This window comes from Odocoileus virginianus, chromosome 13 (assembly GCF_023699985.2).
Source record: "Odocoileus virginianus isolate 20LAN1187 ecotype Illinois chromosome 13, Ovbor_1.2, whole genome shotgun sequence".
Taxonomy (NCBI): domain Eukaryota; kingdom Metazoa; phylum Chordata; class Mammalia; order Artiodactyla; family Cervidae; genus Odocoileus; species Odocoileus virginianus.
This window is the reverse complement of record NC_069686.1, coordinates 51,672,502-51,692,226: the sequence shown is the minus strand read 5'-3', so window position 1 is coordinate 51,692,226 and position 19,725 is coordinate 51,672,502. Positions and strand designations below refer to the sequence as shown.

Here is a 19,725-nt window from a genome sequence, read left to right as displayed (position 1 = left end):
TTGCTGTAATGTAGTCACTTGTACCAAAAAAACAAGTTTAAATGAAACTGACTTTAAAAACAGATGACACTGAGAATTTTGGCATTGATCTTTCAGATGTCTTTAAAAATAGTCTGTCACCCTTTATAGACATTTGCTTTTAACAGACAATGTGTGTTTCTTTGAACGTGTTAAATGGCTTATTACAACTTTTGTTCTTTTGTGCTTTTAGAAACCTAGAATGTGATTTTTAAAAATTACTGTTTTACATCCATGGAGTGGTAGCTTTGGAAGAAAACTCTAAAAATCATAGTTCTTGGAGGCAAGAATTCCCTGGTTTCTGATACTGGGCAAACTTTTAAAATGAAAATCATCATCTCCCTTACAACATTGACCATATACTCGGTTCTTATTATATATCTGTTCCCTTGCTTTCTTCTTCCTTCTGCTTTTACAGCTGAAGAGTCTAGGTGGCCTCATGACTTACTCAGGCTCATAAGACAAGTGTATGTCAGAATTGTCTAGAACTAAGTGTTCCGGCCCTTGTTTAGGGAAAGAAAACAGTAAAGTCACCAACAGTAGTATTTTTAATTTCCAAATTACTGTGTAGTATTTCATTTCCCTTGGCTACTTTGTTAAAATATTTTGTTTTAATTTTAGGCTGCTGAGAGGTATGATATATTTGATCCAAGACAGTCCATTTCAGTCCGGGAATCTACAGTGGTGACAAGGACATGGGACTCCTCCTGCCAGATTCCAAATGGGTCAAGACAATTGACATCCTGGCTGACAACTGTGAAAAAGAACCTTGGATTATTTTATTTTATTTTTGTGGAACACCACAATCCCAAATCCATAGGACACATCAGGTAACCTAAACTCTCTTATCATTTGAGAAAAATTATAGATTTTTCTTTCAAAATCATAAGCAATCAGAGTACTTTAAATAAGCCCTTCCCCCTTAGTAACTTTACTGTTTTAAGAATGAATCACTTAACCTTGCTATGAATATAATCAAGAAAGACTTTTTTTTTAAGCTTTTCAGATGTATTTATGGATTCCTAAGATAGGTTTAGGTATTTCATGGCAAAAAATTCTTTTAGGAAAATAACTCCTGAATTTTCCATATAGAAAAAACAAGATCCACTGGATTTTTCCCTTCTCAAGATTTAATTATGAAATTTTTAGAAACGCAGAGAAGTTGAAAGAATTTTACAGTGAACAACCATTTAATAACCGGTTGAACAACCACCCCTGCGTTCTACCATCAACATTTTATTATACTTGCTTTAACCTGCATCTGTCCATCTGTACCCATCCCTCTACCTGTCCATCAGTTCCTCTTCATTTTTCTGATGTGTTTTGAAATAGGTTGTTCTTACCACACACACATACAAATTTAATTATGTGAGGTGATGGATTGCATTACTCATTTCACAATATATATGTGTATCAAATTATCATATTGTACACCTTAGGCTTATATGTTATTATGTCTCAGTTACATCTCAATAAGTCTAGAAAAAAGTAGCAAATGGTGTATAAGTTCTGCTCTTCAGGTTCACATATCTCACATGTCCTAAAATGAGAGCCTTATCTGATAAGTTCCTATTTGATATTCAGTGTAAAAGTTCCCATTGTTGTCTTAAAATCACTGAAGATATGAAACATATTGGCTCCTTTTGTATTTGATCTCCTCTGAAGTACTAAAGCATCTGGTAATGTATGTTGTTTGGCCCTGAGTCACGTAAATCAGGAGAGTTTTCAATGCTTGATTCATAATGCTGGACAGTTATTAGTGCAAATTCACAACTGTGTTTTGTATAGAATGTCGCTATTTTTTAAGTTACTTCCTTTTGGAATTCCAGGTTAATTTAAGAAATTAGAAATTTTAGGAATGCTAGATGAACTCTGAAGCTATGACAGGAAGATTTTTTTCCACGGGACAATACTCATAATATCGCTTCAGATAAAAAGGTTTCTGATGTCAACCAAGTATATATCTATAACTCTCCATCCATTACCTTTCATCTGGATAGGACATATTCCTTAATGTTTCTTATGAACTTTCACAGTGGTGTGCACATCAAAATCACCTCATATTCTTATTATATCCCTTATCTCATTGTCTTATGATTTTTTTTAATTTGGATATACTTGCCACTAAACTGTATGCCCGTTGGAAGCAGGAATTTTGCATTTATCTGTGTATATTTGACATTATTCCTGGAACATAGAAGATACTTAGTCAATGTTGTATACCAACTAAATGTAAAGGATGTCTCAAACTGAATTAAAATTTTTTTCTTGCTTGCTAAGGCTTCAAGTTCCCTGTAGAATTCTAAAATAACCTTTGCTAATGAGGATGTCTGATACTGTTACTATAAAAAATGAAACTGAAACAATGAAGGATTTGGAGGCAGAAGTGAAAGATACAACTGGAGTTGAAAATGTTACCAAATCAGAAAACTATGGGAAGATTCTGGCAGAGAAGAATGAACGTTGTATTGACAACAATATTGATTTGCAGGTAAACAAGATTTTTTCTTCTGGCTACAAGTATTAAATATTCAATAATACATAATTATACTTTTCATACTAAACTCACTTTAAGAATTGTATAAGGGTAAGGTGACCCTTTGTGACATGCCTACCAGCTGCTTTGGGTGGTCATCTGGATTAACTTGTTGAATTTAGCTCTTTGATTTGCTTGTATCACCTATTTCTTTTTACTTGTATGTGGCCAATATTGTTTTTCTAGTGGCTTTACACTTTTTCATTCCATTTTGCACCTATCAGTGTTGTGAGAGTTCAAAATAACCTAAGATTAGAGATTAGAATAGAGAGATTGAAACTGCAGGAGTTCTCTTGGCAAAAACAGCCCTGGGGAAGTAATCAATCAGCTGTGACTGAGGGAGAAAAAAGATTGGTGAAGAAAAAAAGGTCACTTGAGGCTTTTGATGCTACACATGTATGATGACCTAGCACTAACCACTGAGAAGGCTTTTAATTCCAGGCATAGATGAAAATTGATGATGGTCCACAGATTCCAGGTAGGTAAAAATTGTGTCAAGTAGTCCTTAACAATGCTTACTTTTATGTGTTCTTATTATTTGTTGCTGTACAATGGATGATCACAAAATAAGGGTTTGCAATTTTAAAATAGCATTTTCTTTTTTAATATCTCATGATTTGTGTGTCAGGAAATGGAGCAATGGCTTGACTAAGTGAATCTTGTCCATACAAGGTATCAGACGAGATCCCTCACTGATATTTAAATGTCAGGTGGGCTGGCCTGGAAGGTCCATAACTGTTTTGCTCACTTATCTGGCTTGTTGATGGCAACAGCTGGAATGTAGGCTGAGCTAGAACTAGGATCACATACCTTGATTGCCTCCAACACAATCGGCCCAGGTAATCAGACTCATTATAGGCAGCTCAGGGGTTTCAGAAAGAATGTTCCAAGAGCCAAACAAAGCTGCAAGCATCCTTGTGACCTAGGCTTAGAAGTCCCAGAATTTCACTTCCACTGTTGTCTTTTGATAACACTTGTTAGTAAAGCCAGCCCAGATTCAAGGGGAAGGGGCATTTGACCCTGTCTCTCAGTAGGAAAGACCTTTAATCTACCATAAACTGTTAACTTAAAATACTGTCTGATACTTCTGTTTTAGTTAGCCCTATACTGCTAAGTCACTTCAGTTGTGTCAGACTCTTTGTGACTCCATGGACTATAGCCCACCAGGCTCCTCTGTCCATGGGATTCTCCAGGCAAGAACGTTGGAGTGGGTTGCCGTTTCCTTCTCCAGGGGATCTTTTCAACCCAGAGATGGAACCTGTGTCTCTTATGTCTCCTGCATTGGCAGGCGAGTTCTTTACCACTAGTGCCACCAGGGAAGCCCATAAACTGTTAAATTAAAATACTGTGTCTTATACTTCTGTTTTAGTTAGCCCTAGAAATAAAGAATTCTATTTGGGGAGAAAAATACTCTTATCATTCTTTCTACATCCTAAAGACCTTGAAGGCTTTGTGCCAAAATTTATACTTTATTTTTTTATAATAAATTAAGAAGGTTCTTTGAAAGGTTGTTTTATTCTTTAATTCACTCAAAAACTTTATTCTTCATTATGTGCCAGAAATGTGTTAGAAAATGATATCAACTCATACAGCAGTAAAAAAGCATTTAGATCCCACTGCTTAAGTGTGGTCAGGTGGCTATTACCTAAGAGATTTGGAGGAATAACAGTTTCTCTAGTCATTTTTAGAAATAGCACTTTTTAAAACAAAAAATTGTCATGCCTGCCATCAGTACACCCATTGATGGCAGAAAGTCAGTATCCTGATTGGATCAGAGAAAATGCTTAAATTCTATTGCTTTTGTGATTGAAATGGTAAAAGATATCTTTCTAGTCTCTTTTCTACACCTAAGGTTCACTCTTCCAGGTCATGTTTCTCAACAGGTGATTAACTTAGATTATGGCATACACTGAATTTATTGCAGGTTTGTTTCCAGACCACTGCAGTAAAGCAAATAACACATTAAAGTGAGTCACACAGATTTTTTGGTTTCCCAGCACATGTAAAGAAACTATACTGTAGTCTGTTAAGGATGCGGTAGCGTTATGTATATAAAAAAAAAATAGAAAAAAAAAAAAATAGTTAGGCCTTAATTAAAAATACCTTATTGCTAAGGTAAAAATGCTAACCATCATCTGAACCTTTGACAAATCATAATCTTTTTGCTGTTGGAGTGTTTTGCCTTGATATTGGTGGCTGTTGACTGATCAGAGTGGTGGTTGCTAAAGGTTACAGGCAATTTCTTAAAATACGGCATTGAAATGTGCTGCATAAATTTACACTTCCTCTCATGTCCAGTTTCTCTGTAGCATGCAGTGATGTTTGATAGCATTTTACCTACAGTAGAACTTCTTTCAAAATTGGAGTCGGTCCTCTCAGACTGTCGATGCTCCGTCAGTGAAGTTTATATAATATTCTAAATCCGTTGTCACTTCAGTAATGTTCACAGCATCTTTACTGGGAGTAGATACCATCTCAAGAAACTACTTTGCTCACCCCACACAGGAAGCAATTCCTCATCTGTTAAAGGTTTATTATGAGATGACAACAATTCAGCTACATCTTTAAGCCCCACTTTTTTTTTTTTAAGGATAGTGTTTTTCATTCTCTCTCTCTTTTTTTTTTTTATATTTATCTATTTATTTTTGGCCTTGTCAGGTCTTAGTGGCAGCCTGCAGGATCTTTGTCGAGCTGCACAGGCTTCTCTCCAGTTGTGTTGTATGGACTCAGTAGTTGAGGCACATGGGCCTAGTTAACCCTGTGACTGGGATATTAGTTCCCCAACCAGGGATCGAACCCATGTCCCCTGCATTGCAAGGCAGATTCTTAACCACTGGACCACCAGGAAGGTCCCCAGGCCCCACTTCTAACTCTCTCTCTGTTTCCACTCCATATGCAGTTACTTCCTCCGCTGAAGTCTTGAACCCCTTAATGCCATCCGTGAGGGTTGGAATGAAACTTTTCCAAACTCCTATCAATGTTACTATTCTGACCTCTTCCCATGAATCACCAGTGGCATTTGGTTGGTGACTCTTTCCAGAGGCTTTCTGGGTTTTGCCCAGATCCATCCAAAGAAGCACTATCTCTGGCAGCTATAGCCTTACAGAATGTATTTCTAAAGTAATAAGAGTTAAGAAATTGAAAGAACTTGAAAGTTGAAATTACTCATTGATCCATGGGCTGCAGAATGATGTTGTGGTGTTAGCAGGCATAAAAATAATATGAATCTTGTATATCTCCATCAGAGCTCTTGGTGACTAGGTGTGTCGTTAATGAGCATTAGTGTTCTGAAAGGAATCCTTTTTCTGAGCAGTAGCTCTCAACAATGCACCTAAAATATTCCGTTATCCATGTTGTAAATAAATGTACTATCATCTAAGCTTTGTTGTTCCATTGATAGAGCACAGGCAAAATTCTTAAGGGCCCTAGGATTTTCAGAGTGGTAAATGAGCACTGACTTCAACTTAAAGTCACCAGCTGTGTTAATCCCTAATAAGAAAATCAGCCTGTTCTTTGAAGCTTTGAAGCCAGTCATTGACTTCTCCTCTCTAGCTGTGGAAGTCCTAGATGGCGTCTTTTTCCAACAGAAGGCTGTTAGACCTGGCTAGCTTGCTGCCGCTTCTGCTTCAGGACTTGCTGTTTCACCTTGCATTTTTATGCTGTGGAGATTTCCTTAAATTCTGTGAACCAACTTCTGCTGGCTTTAAACTTCTACATCTTCCTCACTTCACTCCACCTTCATGGAACTGAAGAGAGTTGGGGCTTTGCTCTAAATTAGGCTTTGGCTGGTTTAATTTTCTATCCAGACCACTAAAACTTTCTCAATATCAAACAGTAAGGAAGTTTCACTTTCTTTTTATTCATGTTTTCCCCTGGAGTAACATTTTTAATTTCCCTCAGGAACTTTTCCTTTGTAGTCACAACTTGAATAATTGTTTGGCAAACAGGCCTAGCTTTCAGCCTGTCTCAGCTTTCAGCATACCTTCCTCACTATGCTTAATTTCTAGCATTCAATTTAAACTGAGAAAGATATGACTCTTACCTTCTCTTGAACCCTTAGATGCCAGTGTAGGATTATTAACTGGCCTGATTTCAACATCTTTGTGGTTCAGGGAATAGGGGTCCCTGGGGAGGGGGAGAGACTGGCAACAGCTGTCTGGTTGGCGGAGCAGTCAGAACACACACCACATTTATTGGTTAAGCTTGCCATCTTATGTGGGTGTGGTTTGAGGCACCCCAAAATAATTGCAGTAGTAACATCAGAGGTCACTGATGACAGATCACCATGACAAATAAAATAATAATGACAAAGTTTGAAATATTGTGATAATTGCCAAAACATGACAGACACAAAGAGAGCAAACACTGTTGGAAAAACGGTGCTGCTTGAAGCAGGGTTGCCACAAACCTTCCATTTGTAAAAGCACAGTATCTGCCAAGCACAGTGAAACGAGGTGTGCTTGTATTACATTTTCTGCCATGTCTCTTGCTGCTCTTGGCAGTAAACACAAAAAAGTTCTGATGACCACTATTGAATCGTGGCTCAGTGGTTCATACTGCAGGAGAATTTCATGCCGCAAACACTTACTGAAAACCTATTCCATGGCAAGGAAATAGTGTAATAAGGAAAAATGGGCCTGGTCTCTCATATCACGCTCCATATAGCATGGTGAATATAAAGACTGGGAAGAGGAACAAAGAGAATATGAGAGTTTGTTTTATGTTAATCCACTGAAATGCTGTATTCCTTGTTTATTCAAATGTTTATTAAGATTTTACTTTTATGTGGATATATTTACTCTGCTTGGAGATTTTGAGGTTCAGTATGCCTCTATGCAAGGTATCTGGCAAGGGGTTTACAGTCAAAATAATGTACACAGAGATTTAAGTAATGGAAATTAGGAGTGGAAGTAGATAAAATTAGAAAAAAATTTTTATGTTTTCATATAAATAAGTCAACTCTTTTAAGAATGAAAAGGGAATAGAGTGTCCTGTTTTAAAAAAAATCTGTTTTGTATAGTTACGTTTTAATATGGAGTTACCTATTATGAAATGCCTTTTTTTCTAAGATACTAGTAGACATTTCATCTTCTTTTTCTACCTCTAAGATACTTCCTAAAGGCCTCATTTTAAACAGCAACTATTATTTTTACTCAAATTTAGATGTATGTGCTGATTAAAAGTGACTTGGTAAAATGGAAATGTTTTCTTAAGGAAGCAAATAGTTCATCCGTTTCCAAGTCTTAATTTCCTGACCATCCCTTTAGTATTTTATTGAGGAAAACTAATTTTTGAATGAAGGGATGTCATAGTATAAAATTTTAAGAACTCTTATGATTTTCTACTATTTGTTAAAGATATTATTTATATAAATTGTTCTTTTATCCATTTGTTCACTAATACGTGATTCAAACCTAGATGATTCCCTGGTGCCAGAGATTGCACGGATCTGTTAAACAGAGATAAGCACTACTGAGGATCTCAGGAATGGACTCAGAACTGTGCCATGTGATGATGCTACCTTAAAGTTAGAAAAACCTTCATTATAGCTGGAATAAACTTTAAATTATTGTTCCTTTTTTTATTTTCTTATCTGGGTGCTTTCCTGTCAGGTCTCATCTTTTTTCATTTTATTTTTTGTTTACCTCCATCCATTCATTCATTTGCTTATTTGAGAAGACCTTAAGTTCTATCTTCAGACAACAAATGCTTCTAGAAACTATAAAGTAGTTACAAGAGGACAGTTGCCCAAAGTGCAAATTTTTTTTTTTTTTTAATGGGGCATGTGTATCACATGGCCAGTTTCTTCATTCTAACTTGGTTATGAGACTGAAACCATTCCTCACTCTGCTTTATCATGCTGAAGAGTCATCTGAGGGGGAGGGAGATAGATACTAAAGTTGTCACATCAAAGGAAGCAGCATTATTCTAGCAGCATCCATCCTTGTTTAAACCTTCCACTGTTAGAGGTTTGAGGTTACGTGATATGCTTCATGTTCATAACTGATGTGCTAGAGAATTGGTGTTGAATTTATAACATCAGCAGTACAGAAAATGTGACGTATTTTATGCATGTCAATAGAGTAATGACCTGTTCTTGTTCTGCAGAGAGTGAAAATTGGAAGTCAAACACCCTTTGTATTCCAAAACAGGGTCTCAAACATTTTGTAATTTTTATGTATATATTGTTAGGAGTCTTGGAGCTGTTAATCTATCTTCGAATACAATGTTTAATATAGCACTGAATAAATGATGCCAGAACTAATAGCTCTGCTAGTAATTGATTTTTTCTTCATAAAGCTGCATAAGCCATGATAATAATAACAATAATATCGTCAAGCTGGAGAGAGGTCAGCAGACATTAGACATCTCCTTGAATGTTTCCAAGCAGATATTATCTTAATTAATAGAAAGTTTTTTGACCACTTCTTGTATAAATAATTTTGCTTGTATGACAGTGTTGATTGTGTTTTTTATTCAGTTTTATTAGGGACTATAATCTTTTAAGAATTTTTATGACTACTTTGTTAAGAATTATTTAAAGTTAATTCAAGCAATCTGTCACATTAATCTCAAGCAGTTCACTTTCCCACATAATTGCTATGAAGTTCTGAATTGTTGGTATGGTCCCAAGTAATTATACAAAGAGTTTTTGATTAGTAATGTTTCTATTGCCACACACACACTATTCCTATAAATGAATTTAACTAGAGTAGCAGAACACAAAGTCAGCACACCAAAATCAGTTGCATTTTTATATACTAACAGTGAACAATCTGAAAAGGAAATTGCAAAAGCAGTTTGATTTGCAGAAGGATTAAACAGAATGAAATACTTGGGAATTAACTTAATCAAGGGGTGAAAGACTTGTTCAGTGAAAACTACAAAACATTGCTGAAAGAAATTACATATGACATAATTAAATTGAAATGCATCCATTGTCATGAATTGGAAACATAAGTATTGTTAAAATGTTGATACTGCCCAGAGTGATCTAAAGATTCAGTGCAATTCCTGTCAAAATCAAATGTCATTTTTGCAAAAATAGAAAATCCCATTCTAAAATTCATGTGGGACTTCAAAGGACCTGGAATAGTCAAAACATTCTTGGAAAAGAACAAAACTGGAGGGACCAGTTTATGACTTCAAAACTTACTACACAGCTGCAGTAATCAAAGCAGTCTGGTGCTGGCATAAAGACAGACACATAGGCCAGTGGAATAGACTAGAGAGTCCAGAAATAAATTCTTGCATATATGATCGGATGATTCTTGATAGGAGTGCCAAGGCAATGGAGAAAGGACAGTTTTTTAAAAAGGGTGCTGGGAAAACTAGATATGCACAGGCAAAAGAATGAGGTTGGACTTTTACCTAAGACTGTATGTTGAAATTACCACAGAATGAATCAAAGACCTCTAAGAGCTATAAAACTCTAAAAGTCTTAGAAGAAAACACTGGAAGAAAGCTTCATGACTTGATTTTGGTGATGACTTCTTAGACATAACACCAAAGGGGCCAGCCAAGAGAGCTTTCTCAGTCCCCAGGCCTGCCTCTATAGACATCCCACTGCCTGAGGGTGCCTGTTATAAGCTACACACCCAAGAGGGAAAGGACTGGTACCAGAACTGCTGGAGCCATTTATAAAGTCAGCAACTTTAAGAAGGGCAAAGGCTGAAGACTGCAGAACCACAAAAGAGACTGAAGAAGGTGTTGGGTGAGACTGCCAAGATCTGCATCTCAGCGAGCTCCCAGGTGATGCCAGTATTACCCATTGACAGGTCTGTGGGCAGTACGTTGAACAGCACTGATAAAAGAAAACAACTGTTAAGCTGTGAAAGTGACTCTAATCAAATGATTAGTGAAGCCATACTCCCTGCCGCTTGGTGTCTTCCAGGATGACAGGCCCTGTGTGATGCCCACAGCGAAAACATACATTGCAGAGAAGACATGCTGATCTTGTCTCCACAGTGGGAGGAAAGTTGCTGAAACATCTCACTTTTACCAGAGAGAGAATGGTATTTCTAAGAAAAGAGTCAGTGCTCAGGTCTAGGGCAAGAGTGTTTATTGCTGGCCTCAGGGTGGCTGGGTTTCCATTTGAAAACTGCAGACCTTTGTGAAAGTTACCTTTATCACCACCATCCTTCATGAACCTGAGGGAGAAATACCCAGAGGAAAGATGCTTTGTGATGACATTTCTTCCAAAAAGGATCCCGAATTGGCTAGAGGAGCTCAAGGTTATGACCAACTATTTTGGCGTTAGAGCCATAGAACTCAAGAGTTGCAACTCAAAATTGAGTCCCACAAACCCTCCCTTTTTCAGAGACTTATTTCAGTGAATTGCCAGTGTCACCTGGAGATCCAGTGGCACAGGCAGGACTCAGCCCTAGCCTTCTGCCTTTCTGTACCTCTGGAGCACCATGCTGCCCATTCATGATCTTCCCAACCGTGTTTGGGCCCAGCTCCCCTGCAAGTAGCGTCTGTGTTTCAGTGCGTTTTACAGTGAACTCAACCCTTTTGAGTCTTGTATAAGTTTCAACATTTGCTGAAACGCGGACACTCCAAGGGGCCACCGTGGAGTGGGACTTGCTTTTTATTTTGTGAAACTTGACTGATGAGAGCCAGATAAGACACCAGGTTGATCTTAAGTTGGTTGGGTTTGAAAGGGTTAAGTAAAGTGCCACACAGACACACACACACACACAAATAAACCACCAGTTGGCTCAGGAAGATGCTCAGTGTCTTTATCAAGCTGGTAAGGGGAGAATACTTGGGACATGTGAATCTTACTTTATCTTGATTCATGCCACAAGAAGCTTTCTTTAGCTGAAAGCTATTGTGGAGACTTATTCCAAGATGGCTAATGGAGATTTATTAAGCATTATATTAGCCCTGAGTTTTCCAGATACGTTGAAAGTATTCTGAAGACCATCTTGCAGTTTCCCCCAAGCCACCCAACTTCCTTTGCTGAGACGGTTCTGTGAAAGATGCTGGCACAGACGACTTCACGCTGGTCAGGATTGTGGCCCCTTGAAGTGATATTGATCATATAACATGTATTGAGTTGGCCAAAAAGCTGGTTTAGGTTTATGCGTATGTTATGGAAATGCCCTAAAGGAACTTTTTGCCCAACCCAGTAGAACAGTTGTTCAGTCAAATGTATCAGAAGACTCTACCCAGTAGTTTCAAATGACATGAGAGGAGATCATCAAAGGCTACTTCTGACCATTGTGGGCCAGTAAGAGAGATCTTTTTAATGAAGCCATTCAAAGCTAATCCTTCAAGATGAAGACTGACCCACATACAACATTAATCATCACCTAAGGAAAAAGCTTTTTATTGAAGACTATGTCACGATAATGTATTTGGTTTGCACATGTGGTTATTGCCTTAACTCCAGTGTTATTTTTTTCCCTGTACAATCAGTGTAAAGCTATATCACAGTATTTTAGTAATAATTCAGTGTTTATTCTCACTGATCTCATGTTCTTCCTCTAATCGGAGTGTCAAAATTTGGTACTCTGATTAGCATAATAAAGCATGATTAGCATTGTTCTTTTTCTAATCAGAGTACCAAATTGGAAAAAAAAAATCACAATCTCTTAAGAGGTGGGGGGAAACATGGGACAAAAGCTTTACAACATTGAATTTGGCAGTGATTTCCTGGCTGTCACACCACAAGCAGGCATTTTGGACTTAATGAGAATTTAAAAATTTTTTACAGCAAAGGACTCTAGAATAAAAAGACAATCCATAGACTAAGAAAATATTTGCAAATCATTTGTCTGAGAAGATATTATAACCATAATATATACAGAACTCCTAAAACACAACAACAGCAAAACCCCAAACAACCCAATTCAAAAATGGAGAAAGGATTTAAATATACACATTTTCAAAGAAGATATACAAATGGCCAGTAAGTACATGAAAAGATACTTAACATCACTAATCACTATGGAAACGCAGATCAGAAGTACGAGATACTACGTTACACCTTTAGGATGGCCACTGTCAAAAAGTGAAAAAACAAGTGTTGGCAAGGATGTGGGGAAATTAGAACTCTTGTATACTGTTGGGAATTTAAAATGATACAGACATTATGGGAAACAGAATGGCAGTTCTTAAAAAAATTAAAAATAGAATTAGTCTGTGATCTAGTAGTTACACTTCCGGATATATACCAAAAGAATTGAGAGCAGAATCTTGAAGAGGTATTTATACACCCGTATTCATAGCAGCATTAAACACAATAGTTAAACATGGAGTCAAGCCAAATGCATTTATCTTGAGATAAATAGATAAGCAAAATATGAAATATACATACAATGGAATAACATGTAGCCTTAAAAAAGAAAGAAATTATGTGATATGCTGCAACATGGATGAACATGGAGTTTATTATACTTACACTAACTGAAATATCAGTCATTAAAAGATAAGCACTTTGTGATTCCACTAACATGAGGTACTTAATTCAAAATCAGAAAGTAGAATGGTAGTCACCAGGGGTTAGAATGGGAGAAGATGGGGAGTAATGTTTAATGGCTACAAGATGAAAAGAGCTACAGATATGGTGTGTGGATAGTGACACAACATTTTGAATATATTTAATACTACTGAACTACTTAAAAATGATTAAAATGGTATATTTTATATGTACTTCTCCACAGTAAAAAAAAAAAATTGAGAAGGAGGCTTGGCTTGGGCTGAGCTAAAATCCAAATATGTGTAGGCTACATGGATGGTGGGAGGGTGGAGTGGAATGGGGGTGGAAAAGTGAAAGGCATGCTTTAAATAATAAAATCCACTTTAGAAATAATTCATTCTTATTTAAAGCCAAACTTCTTTTCTCTGTTGTGTGTGCTTGTGTGTATATGGCAGATTTTCTGGTATTTATTATATAATTAGTATCTTTGTCATTTGATATGAAATAATAAGTGATTTTTATTGAATAATGCCACTTTGGCAGTTTATGCTTTACTTATGTAGTAGCTTTCTATTGCTGCATAACATATCACCGCAGACTTAGAGGATTAAAACAATGTCCAGTTTTCAACTCATAGTTATGTAAGTTGGGAGTTCGGTTGAGCTCAGCTGAGTTCTCTGCTTAGGGTTTCTCAAGGCTGAAAGCAGAGGTGTTGGCCAGTCTGGGCCCTTAATCTGAAGACTCTGGGGAAGAGTTTGTTTTCACACTCATACCAACAACAGCAGCGCCTTAGTGTTTGGCAGCTGGGCTCTGAGGTCCGTGTTTCCTGGCTGACTTTTGGCCACGGGCCACTCTGTGCCCCTGGAGGCTGCCTGTAGTCCTCTTCTGTCCCCTCTATCTTCAAAGCCAGCAGTGCAGTGTCAGGTCCTTCTCACCCTCTGAATCTGACCTGCTGCCCCACTCCCAACCAAAGAAATTTTAAAGGGCTCGCTTGTTCGGGTCAGACCCAGCTGAATTATCTCTATCTTAAGAGCAACTGACTTGGTACTTTAATTACATGTGCAAAATTCTTTCACAACCTTATTTAGATTAGCATTTCATTAATATACCAGAGGAGGGAAATGTTAGAAGGCTATCTTTAGAATTCTGTCAATCACAAATAGTATTTGACTCACAGGAAGGTTTTTTAATAGGTGTGATATAAAGTTCATGGGACTAAGATTCTGAAGATCTTGGGTTCTGTGTGACTATTTAGTAACTCTGATCCTGGACTATAAGGCTCTTGAGACCAACATCTGTGTCTTATTCATCTTTATAAGCCTACTACCTGGCACAGAGTCTGGCATGTAGCAGGAACTTAGAACATGTTAAGTCACACTGAGATAATTTTGCCTCTCTGGTTTAATCTTCCTTCATCAAAGAGCTCTTAGGAGTTAAAATGGAGACATTTAAAGCATGTGTAAATCTATGAAAATTCTGAACCATTACTATAGGGACAGTGTACAGCCTCCCCAAAGCCCTTTTCTTTTTTTAAAATATTTTTTTATATTTATTTGGTTGCACCAGGTCTTACTTGCAGCATGTGCAGTTTAGTTCCCTGACTAGGGATCAAACCCGGGTTCCCTGCATTGGGAGCAGAGTCCTAACCACTAGACCACCAGGGAAGTCCCTCATTTTTTAAATCTACCATTTCACTGAACTCTTTCAAGAACTTTGAGAATTAAGACAAGTAGTATGAACTTCTATACAAGGAAAGTAAAATGACATAACTTGACTAGGGTCACCTATTCATAAGAAGCAAAGCTAGAAATTTGAATCTGGTCCAGCATATGAATGCAGTTTTTACTTGCCAGTTAATGATTTTTTTTTTTTTTTCATTAAAAAATAAAATTATAAGAGAAAGTGTTGTGCCATTGATACTTAGAATTGTGAGGGATTAAATCAGAAGGCTAAAGTAAATCATTAGTTGTTTTCCTTAGAACTTATTTAGTCATGTGCATTTTGCTCATATTTATCTATTGGTTTTTCTCCAATTTTTTTCTGTAAACCCTTACTCTATGTAGCATAGCCTCTTTTAATTCTGTATGTAGTGGTAACAGAAATTGTCCTGACTAAATTAAAGAAGTGAGTAAATAGAACACAGACCAACATGAAGTTCTCTTAGCCAGCACTGTCATGAACTTTTGTGCGTGCATCCGTATCATTTCTTCTCTTGAAGAAACAAAGTCATTTCTTCTTTTTTTTTTTTTTTCTGTTTTTCTTTTGTCATTGGTACTGCTAATTTTTACTGTTGAATAAATCCAGGGTCAAAATCCCAAGAGTACAGTGCTTCTTATTTCAAGAACTTTGACCTCAAAATGGGAGACAGACCACACTGGTGCTATAGATTCTTGTTTCTGTTGGTTCGACAAGGAAGGCCTTTTCGGATTCTGGAATGAAATGGTGGCTTTTATTCTTACGTGAAACATACTAATCTAGGTATTAAGGACTTTGTTTTATGACTGGTATCAAACTGGCTCCTTGGTTTTAATGAGTTTAAGTGATGGATACCTAGGCCTTGTACTGTTTGGGTTTGGGGTTAGAGAGGTAGATTAGAAAGAGATGGAAGCAAAGAAAATCTTCCAGAGTCCAGTTCACAAGCCCTTCAGCTGTTTTCTCAAACCAAAGCCTGGTATCACAGACCAGAGCCAGTCACCTGTTCTCCAGTTGTGTGATTGATGATCTGGTGGTTAAGCTGAACATGCATATTGGAACTTTGCTCACTTTTCTTCATTTCTACTTCATTGTCTTACCCTTGACCAGACAAATAGGATTCTGACTGATAAACTGGGGTTGTACTGTGACGTACAACCAAGATTGCCGATAAGCCTAAGGCTTAGTGCAGTGATTTCTCTCTGGAAAAACTTAGAGATCATATAGTTAGCTGAGAAATGGCTTCAGGGGAATTTTAAGTTATTATGGAAAAGTTATACTTAAGTACTTCCAGTTAATGTAATTTCGATGAAGTTTGCCCTTTTGATTTTGGCTTTTAGCATGGTGAACTACAGCGCTAAAAAGGCTCAGTAGAGAAGTGGAGGTACTTTGATTCAATGGGCATTTGAAACCTTGTCTTTAGTATCATAAGTTTGGAACTTTGCTAGGCACAGCTACTTAAAATTCCTCAGGGTTTCTTGTGGGTTCCCCCACCCCACCGCCGCCAACTTTGACTAAAGTGTAATACGTTACAGAATACAAAAAGTGTGTATTTTATTTTGCTACTAAGACATTACCTTATAATTCAGTTTAGCTCAGTCGACACAGAAATTATGGCTGTTTGCTCATTTAAAGAACATGGCCAACTCACAGAAGGATTTTAGAAAATCTTCTACAAGTGTGCTTTTGGGAGGAATCAATATTTCTTTACTTGAAACCACCTCTGATTTCCTCATTTTCCATTCTTTGTGCAGTTAGTTTCTCTGTGGTTTAGGATTATGAACTGAGAAACAATTTTTCTGTTTCAGTATGAAATTTAATGCAAATCTTTCTTGTGTATTCAGCGGCCATTGCAGTCATTTGGACAGACAGGAAAAAGGTCTAAGGTATAGTAAATATTTTGTGCTGGCATGCCAAGGGCCTTCCCTCATGCTTGATGAATCTTTGTTTTCATACAGCGCTGCATTCAGTTTAGTTTTGTCACATTTCGTTTGGGGCAGAAAGCTTATTTTGTTTTATTTGGGGTTTTTTGTCTTGCCTAGTCGCTTTTGTGCATTGCTTTTATATCTTTAATGGTTCTTTATCTGTAGAGAAAATGGCTCTCATCATTCTTTGGGTTTTGAGATTGAAGTTACTCCCATTCTTGCTATTGCTGTTATTTTTAAAACTGCAGTTATTGTTTTCCCTCATAACAGAGTTTTAATGGTATCTAATGATATATTTAACTTGCACATTTCACCTACATCTATACACAGCAGAAACTATTATAAAGAAACTTAAACTCTAGCCCTAGATTTATGAAATGTAGCGTTAATTTTAAATACTTTTCTTCAGTCAAGCTCAAAGTTAAAGCTAGTTCGGAGCCTTGCAGTGTGTGAAGAATCTCCACCACCCCCTACAGCAGAGATATCACAGGAGAACCAGGTAAAAAAAAAAAAAAAAAAACACCAAAACAATAGACAAAACAAAACAATTATTATTCAAAGATACAATGGAAAAGCCTGCTTCCTGGAGAATATTTTTTCATAATGTTAAATAAAAATTGTATGTGCATGTACATGTGTTGTATATGTTTTTACTGAGTAAAACTACCAATAAGTCTAAGGCTTGGTGCAGTGATTTCTCTCTGGAAAAACTTAGAGATCATATAGTTAACAGAGAATATGGCTTCAGGGGAATTTTAAGTTATTATGGAAAAGTTATATTTAAGTAGTACTTCCAGTTAATGTAATTGCGATGAAATTTTCCCTTTTGATTTTGGCTTTTAAAAATTTGTCAAACACCTCTTGAATGTGAAGGGGAGACTACCCAAGACTTCCACTTGATATGTATCATTTTGCTTAACCTGAATGCATGGTGAAGCCAATCTTCATAATAGCTTGGCTCTAATAGTTGTCTAATATTTCTTATTCTGTTGTTTATAAAGTATAGAACTACTGAGGCTCAACGAATTTTTTTTTTTTTGCTTTTTATATATTTTTTTAATGCAATGACTTTACTTTTCTGTTAATCTTAGCTACAGATTGATCTTTGTCTTATGTTACACTTGTATATTTACATATAATTATTTTTGAACCCCCTTAACGATGTTTATTAGTGTGGTAACTTTGGCTGTTTGTGGCTTGTTCTACTTTTAAGAGTTTAAATAACCTGAAGTCCCCCCTGTATCCTAACAATTAGTTTCCAAAGAATTGAGGTAATATTTTGGTTAAGAGAGATTATTGAATAAAGGAGAAAGAGAAAAAAGAGCTATGACAGATTCTGTGCCCCCTTTTTAATGCCAGTTGTATGTTTGTTGATTCAAGCAGAGACTGTTGCTGCTTTGCCTTGATTTAGAAGATGATGCCATCAAAACTATACTATAAATACTGCAGGTAGTTGTCACATGTTTAGAATGTGTTCTGTTTTTAAAAAGCACTATGTGCTTTTATTTTCTATAAGAAGATTTTTTAATAGATTATTGACAAAGTGTCAAGGAATATAGGGATCAAAATTTACTTTATTTATATTTAAAATCTTACATAAATAGAAGATAGTTGTATGTATTCTATAAAAACATATTTTTAAGCAATAAAAAGTAAACTTCCAAAAAAATAGAAATATGCTCAAAATATTTTACCAAGAACTATTGCCTGGAGAACATTTTCAGATGTTAACTTGGCTTTTGCATGCTTGTTGATGAGGCTGAAGAGTTATTTATACACTCTGAAAAAAATTCAATAAATTGTATTTTAAAAGCAGTTTTACAAGTTCTTTTGTACATGTCAGAGTAATGAATATACCTGTTCAGGGTTGAGCAATAGGCAGTGTAATGGGGTTTTTTGAAAATTAATGTCTTCATTTTGTTGTCCAAAATGTTACACCATCAGCCCCGTAGAATAAGTTGTCCAAGGAGATTGAGGAAATGAGAAGAGTCAGACGTTCATAAGACTGTTAATCCAGAAAAAGTGTCTTCTTTTTGAGAAAAAGTGTAACATACATGATCTTTGGTTTGATGTGGTACATTTCAGCTATCTGAAAATTATGATAGGAGGTGGAAGGGAGGTGGAGGTTCTTATAGTACTACATAAATGTGTCTAGTGAAAATTTATGTAAGAAATAATATGAGGAGGATATGTTGTATATTGATGTATATATTATTCAAAAAGCTGAGTTGCAGCATATGGATAATGAATAAGCTGGTTGTGCCAAAGTTCAGTTGTTCCACATAATATATTACTTTTCAATTTTTCTTGGATACAGTTAAGTTTTTCTTTTGGGATAATAACCTGTTATTACCTTCTATGAACAAAAGATACTCTTTTTTAATAGAAAGTCTTTTTCCAAGCATTGAGTTAACTAAATTGCACCTGAATGGGAATTGAAAAATAAATTATTTCTCATAAAATGTACTAGCATCTAATCCTTGACAGCAGACACTTTCCAGCTAATAACGCTTGCTTCAGAATGTGATTTTTGAGGAATTAATCTGGAGTAAAACTCATTATTTGAAAGGTTGAGAGGCAATTAAAAAAGAGATGTCACTTTTGTCTGATGAGAGCTTATGAGAAGGCAATGACCTCGATAACTGGTGTCAGTGACAGAGTGAAGAGTAAAGGAATTATGGCTGCCCATGGAGATAGTGGTATCATTTCAGTTATTTGTAGTCAAGAGAGTTTATGTATAAGGACTTAGGCTTTTAAAATTAAAATATGTCTTGTTTATTTGCTACTGAAAACAAGGCCTCAGTGCCAACTGAAGACATGCCTAGCTACATTATGTCTACTAGATCTTTAAATACAGTTCACCTTGATAAAATAGTTTAATATCTGTCTAATGTGGAATCTTTTCTTCCAACCTTGGTTTCATAGATTATCCTTAAGTAACAGGATAGAAGTTATAAGTCAGGGAAACTTCTAAATATTCTACTTCTGAAACGGTTATGGGATTCATTTTTAAATATCTATTTTATAGTTAAAAAATATAAGGAAAATAGAAAGTGAGTCATAATGAGAAAAATGACTGACGAATACATGATGTTGATTAACACATGAGGTTTGGTAAATAAGACAAA

General features: G+C 36.3%; 1 protein-coding gene across 9 annotated transcripts in view; it reads left to right on the top strand.

Annotated features, from left to right (window-relative positions):
• Positions 1 to 758: 758 nt before the first annotated feature.
• The window catches only part of R3HDM1 (R3H domain containing 1), a 90,985-nt gene continuing 72,018 nt past the window's right edge, over positions 759 to 19,725 (top strand). For 7 of the 9 annotated variants that reach the window (XM_020879261.2, XM_020879260.2, XM_070476273.1 and 4 more), the window contains exons 1-4: positions 759 to 848; positions 2,299 to 2,509; positions 16,517 to 16,558; positions 17,007 to 17,096. In XM_020879261.2, the coding sequence (XP_020734920.2) occupies positions 2,339 to 2,509; positions 16,517 to 16,558; positions 17,007 to 17,096 (303 nt within the window). In that variant the 5' untranslated portion in view covers positions 759 to 848; positions 2,299 to 2,338. The remainder of the gene's footprint in view (positions 849 to 2,298; positions 2,510 to 16,516; positions 16,559 to 17,006; positions 17,097 to 19,725) is intronic. The other 2 variants (XM_020879264.2, XM_020879263.2) reach the window with 1 other exon arrangement.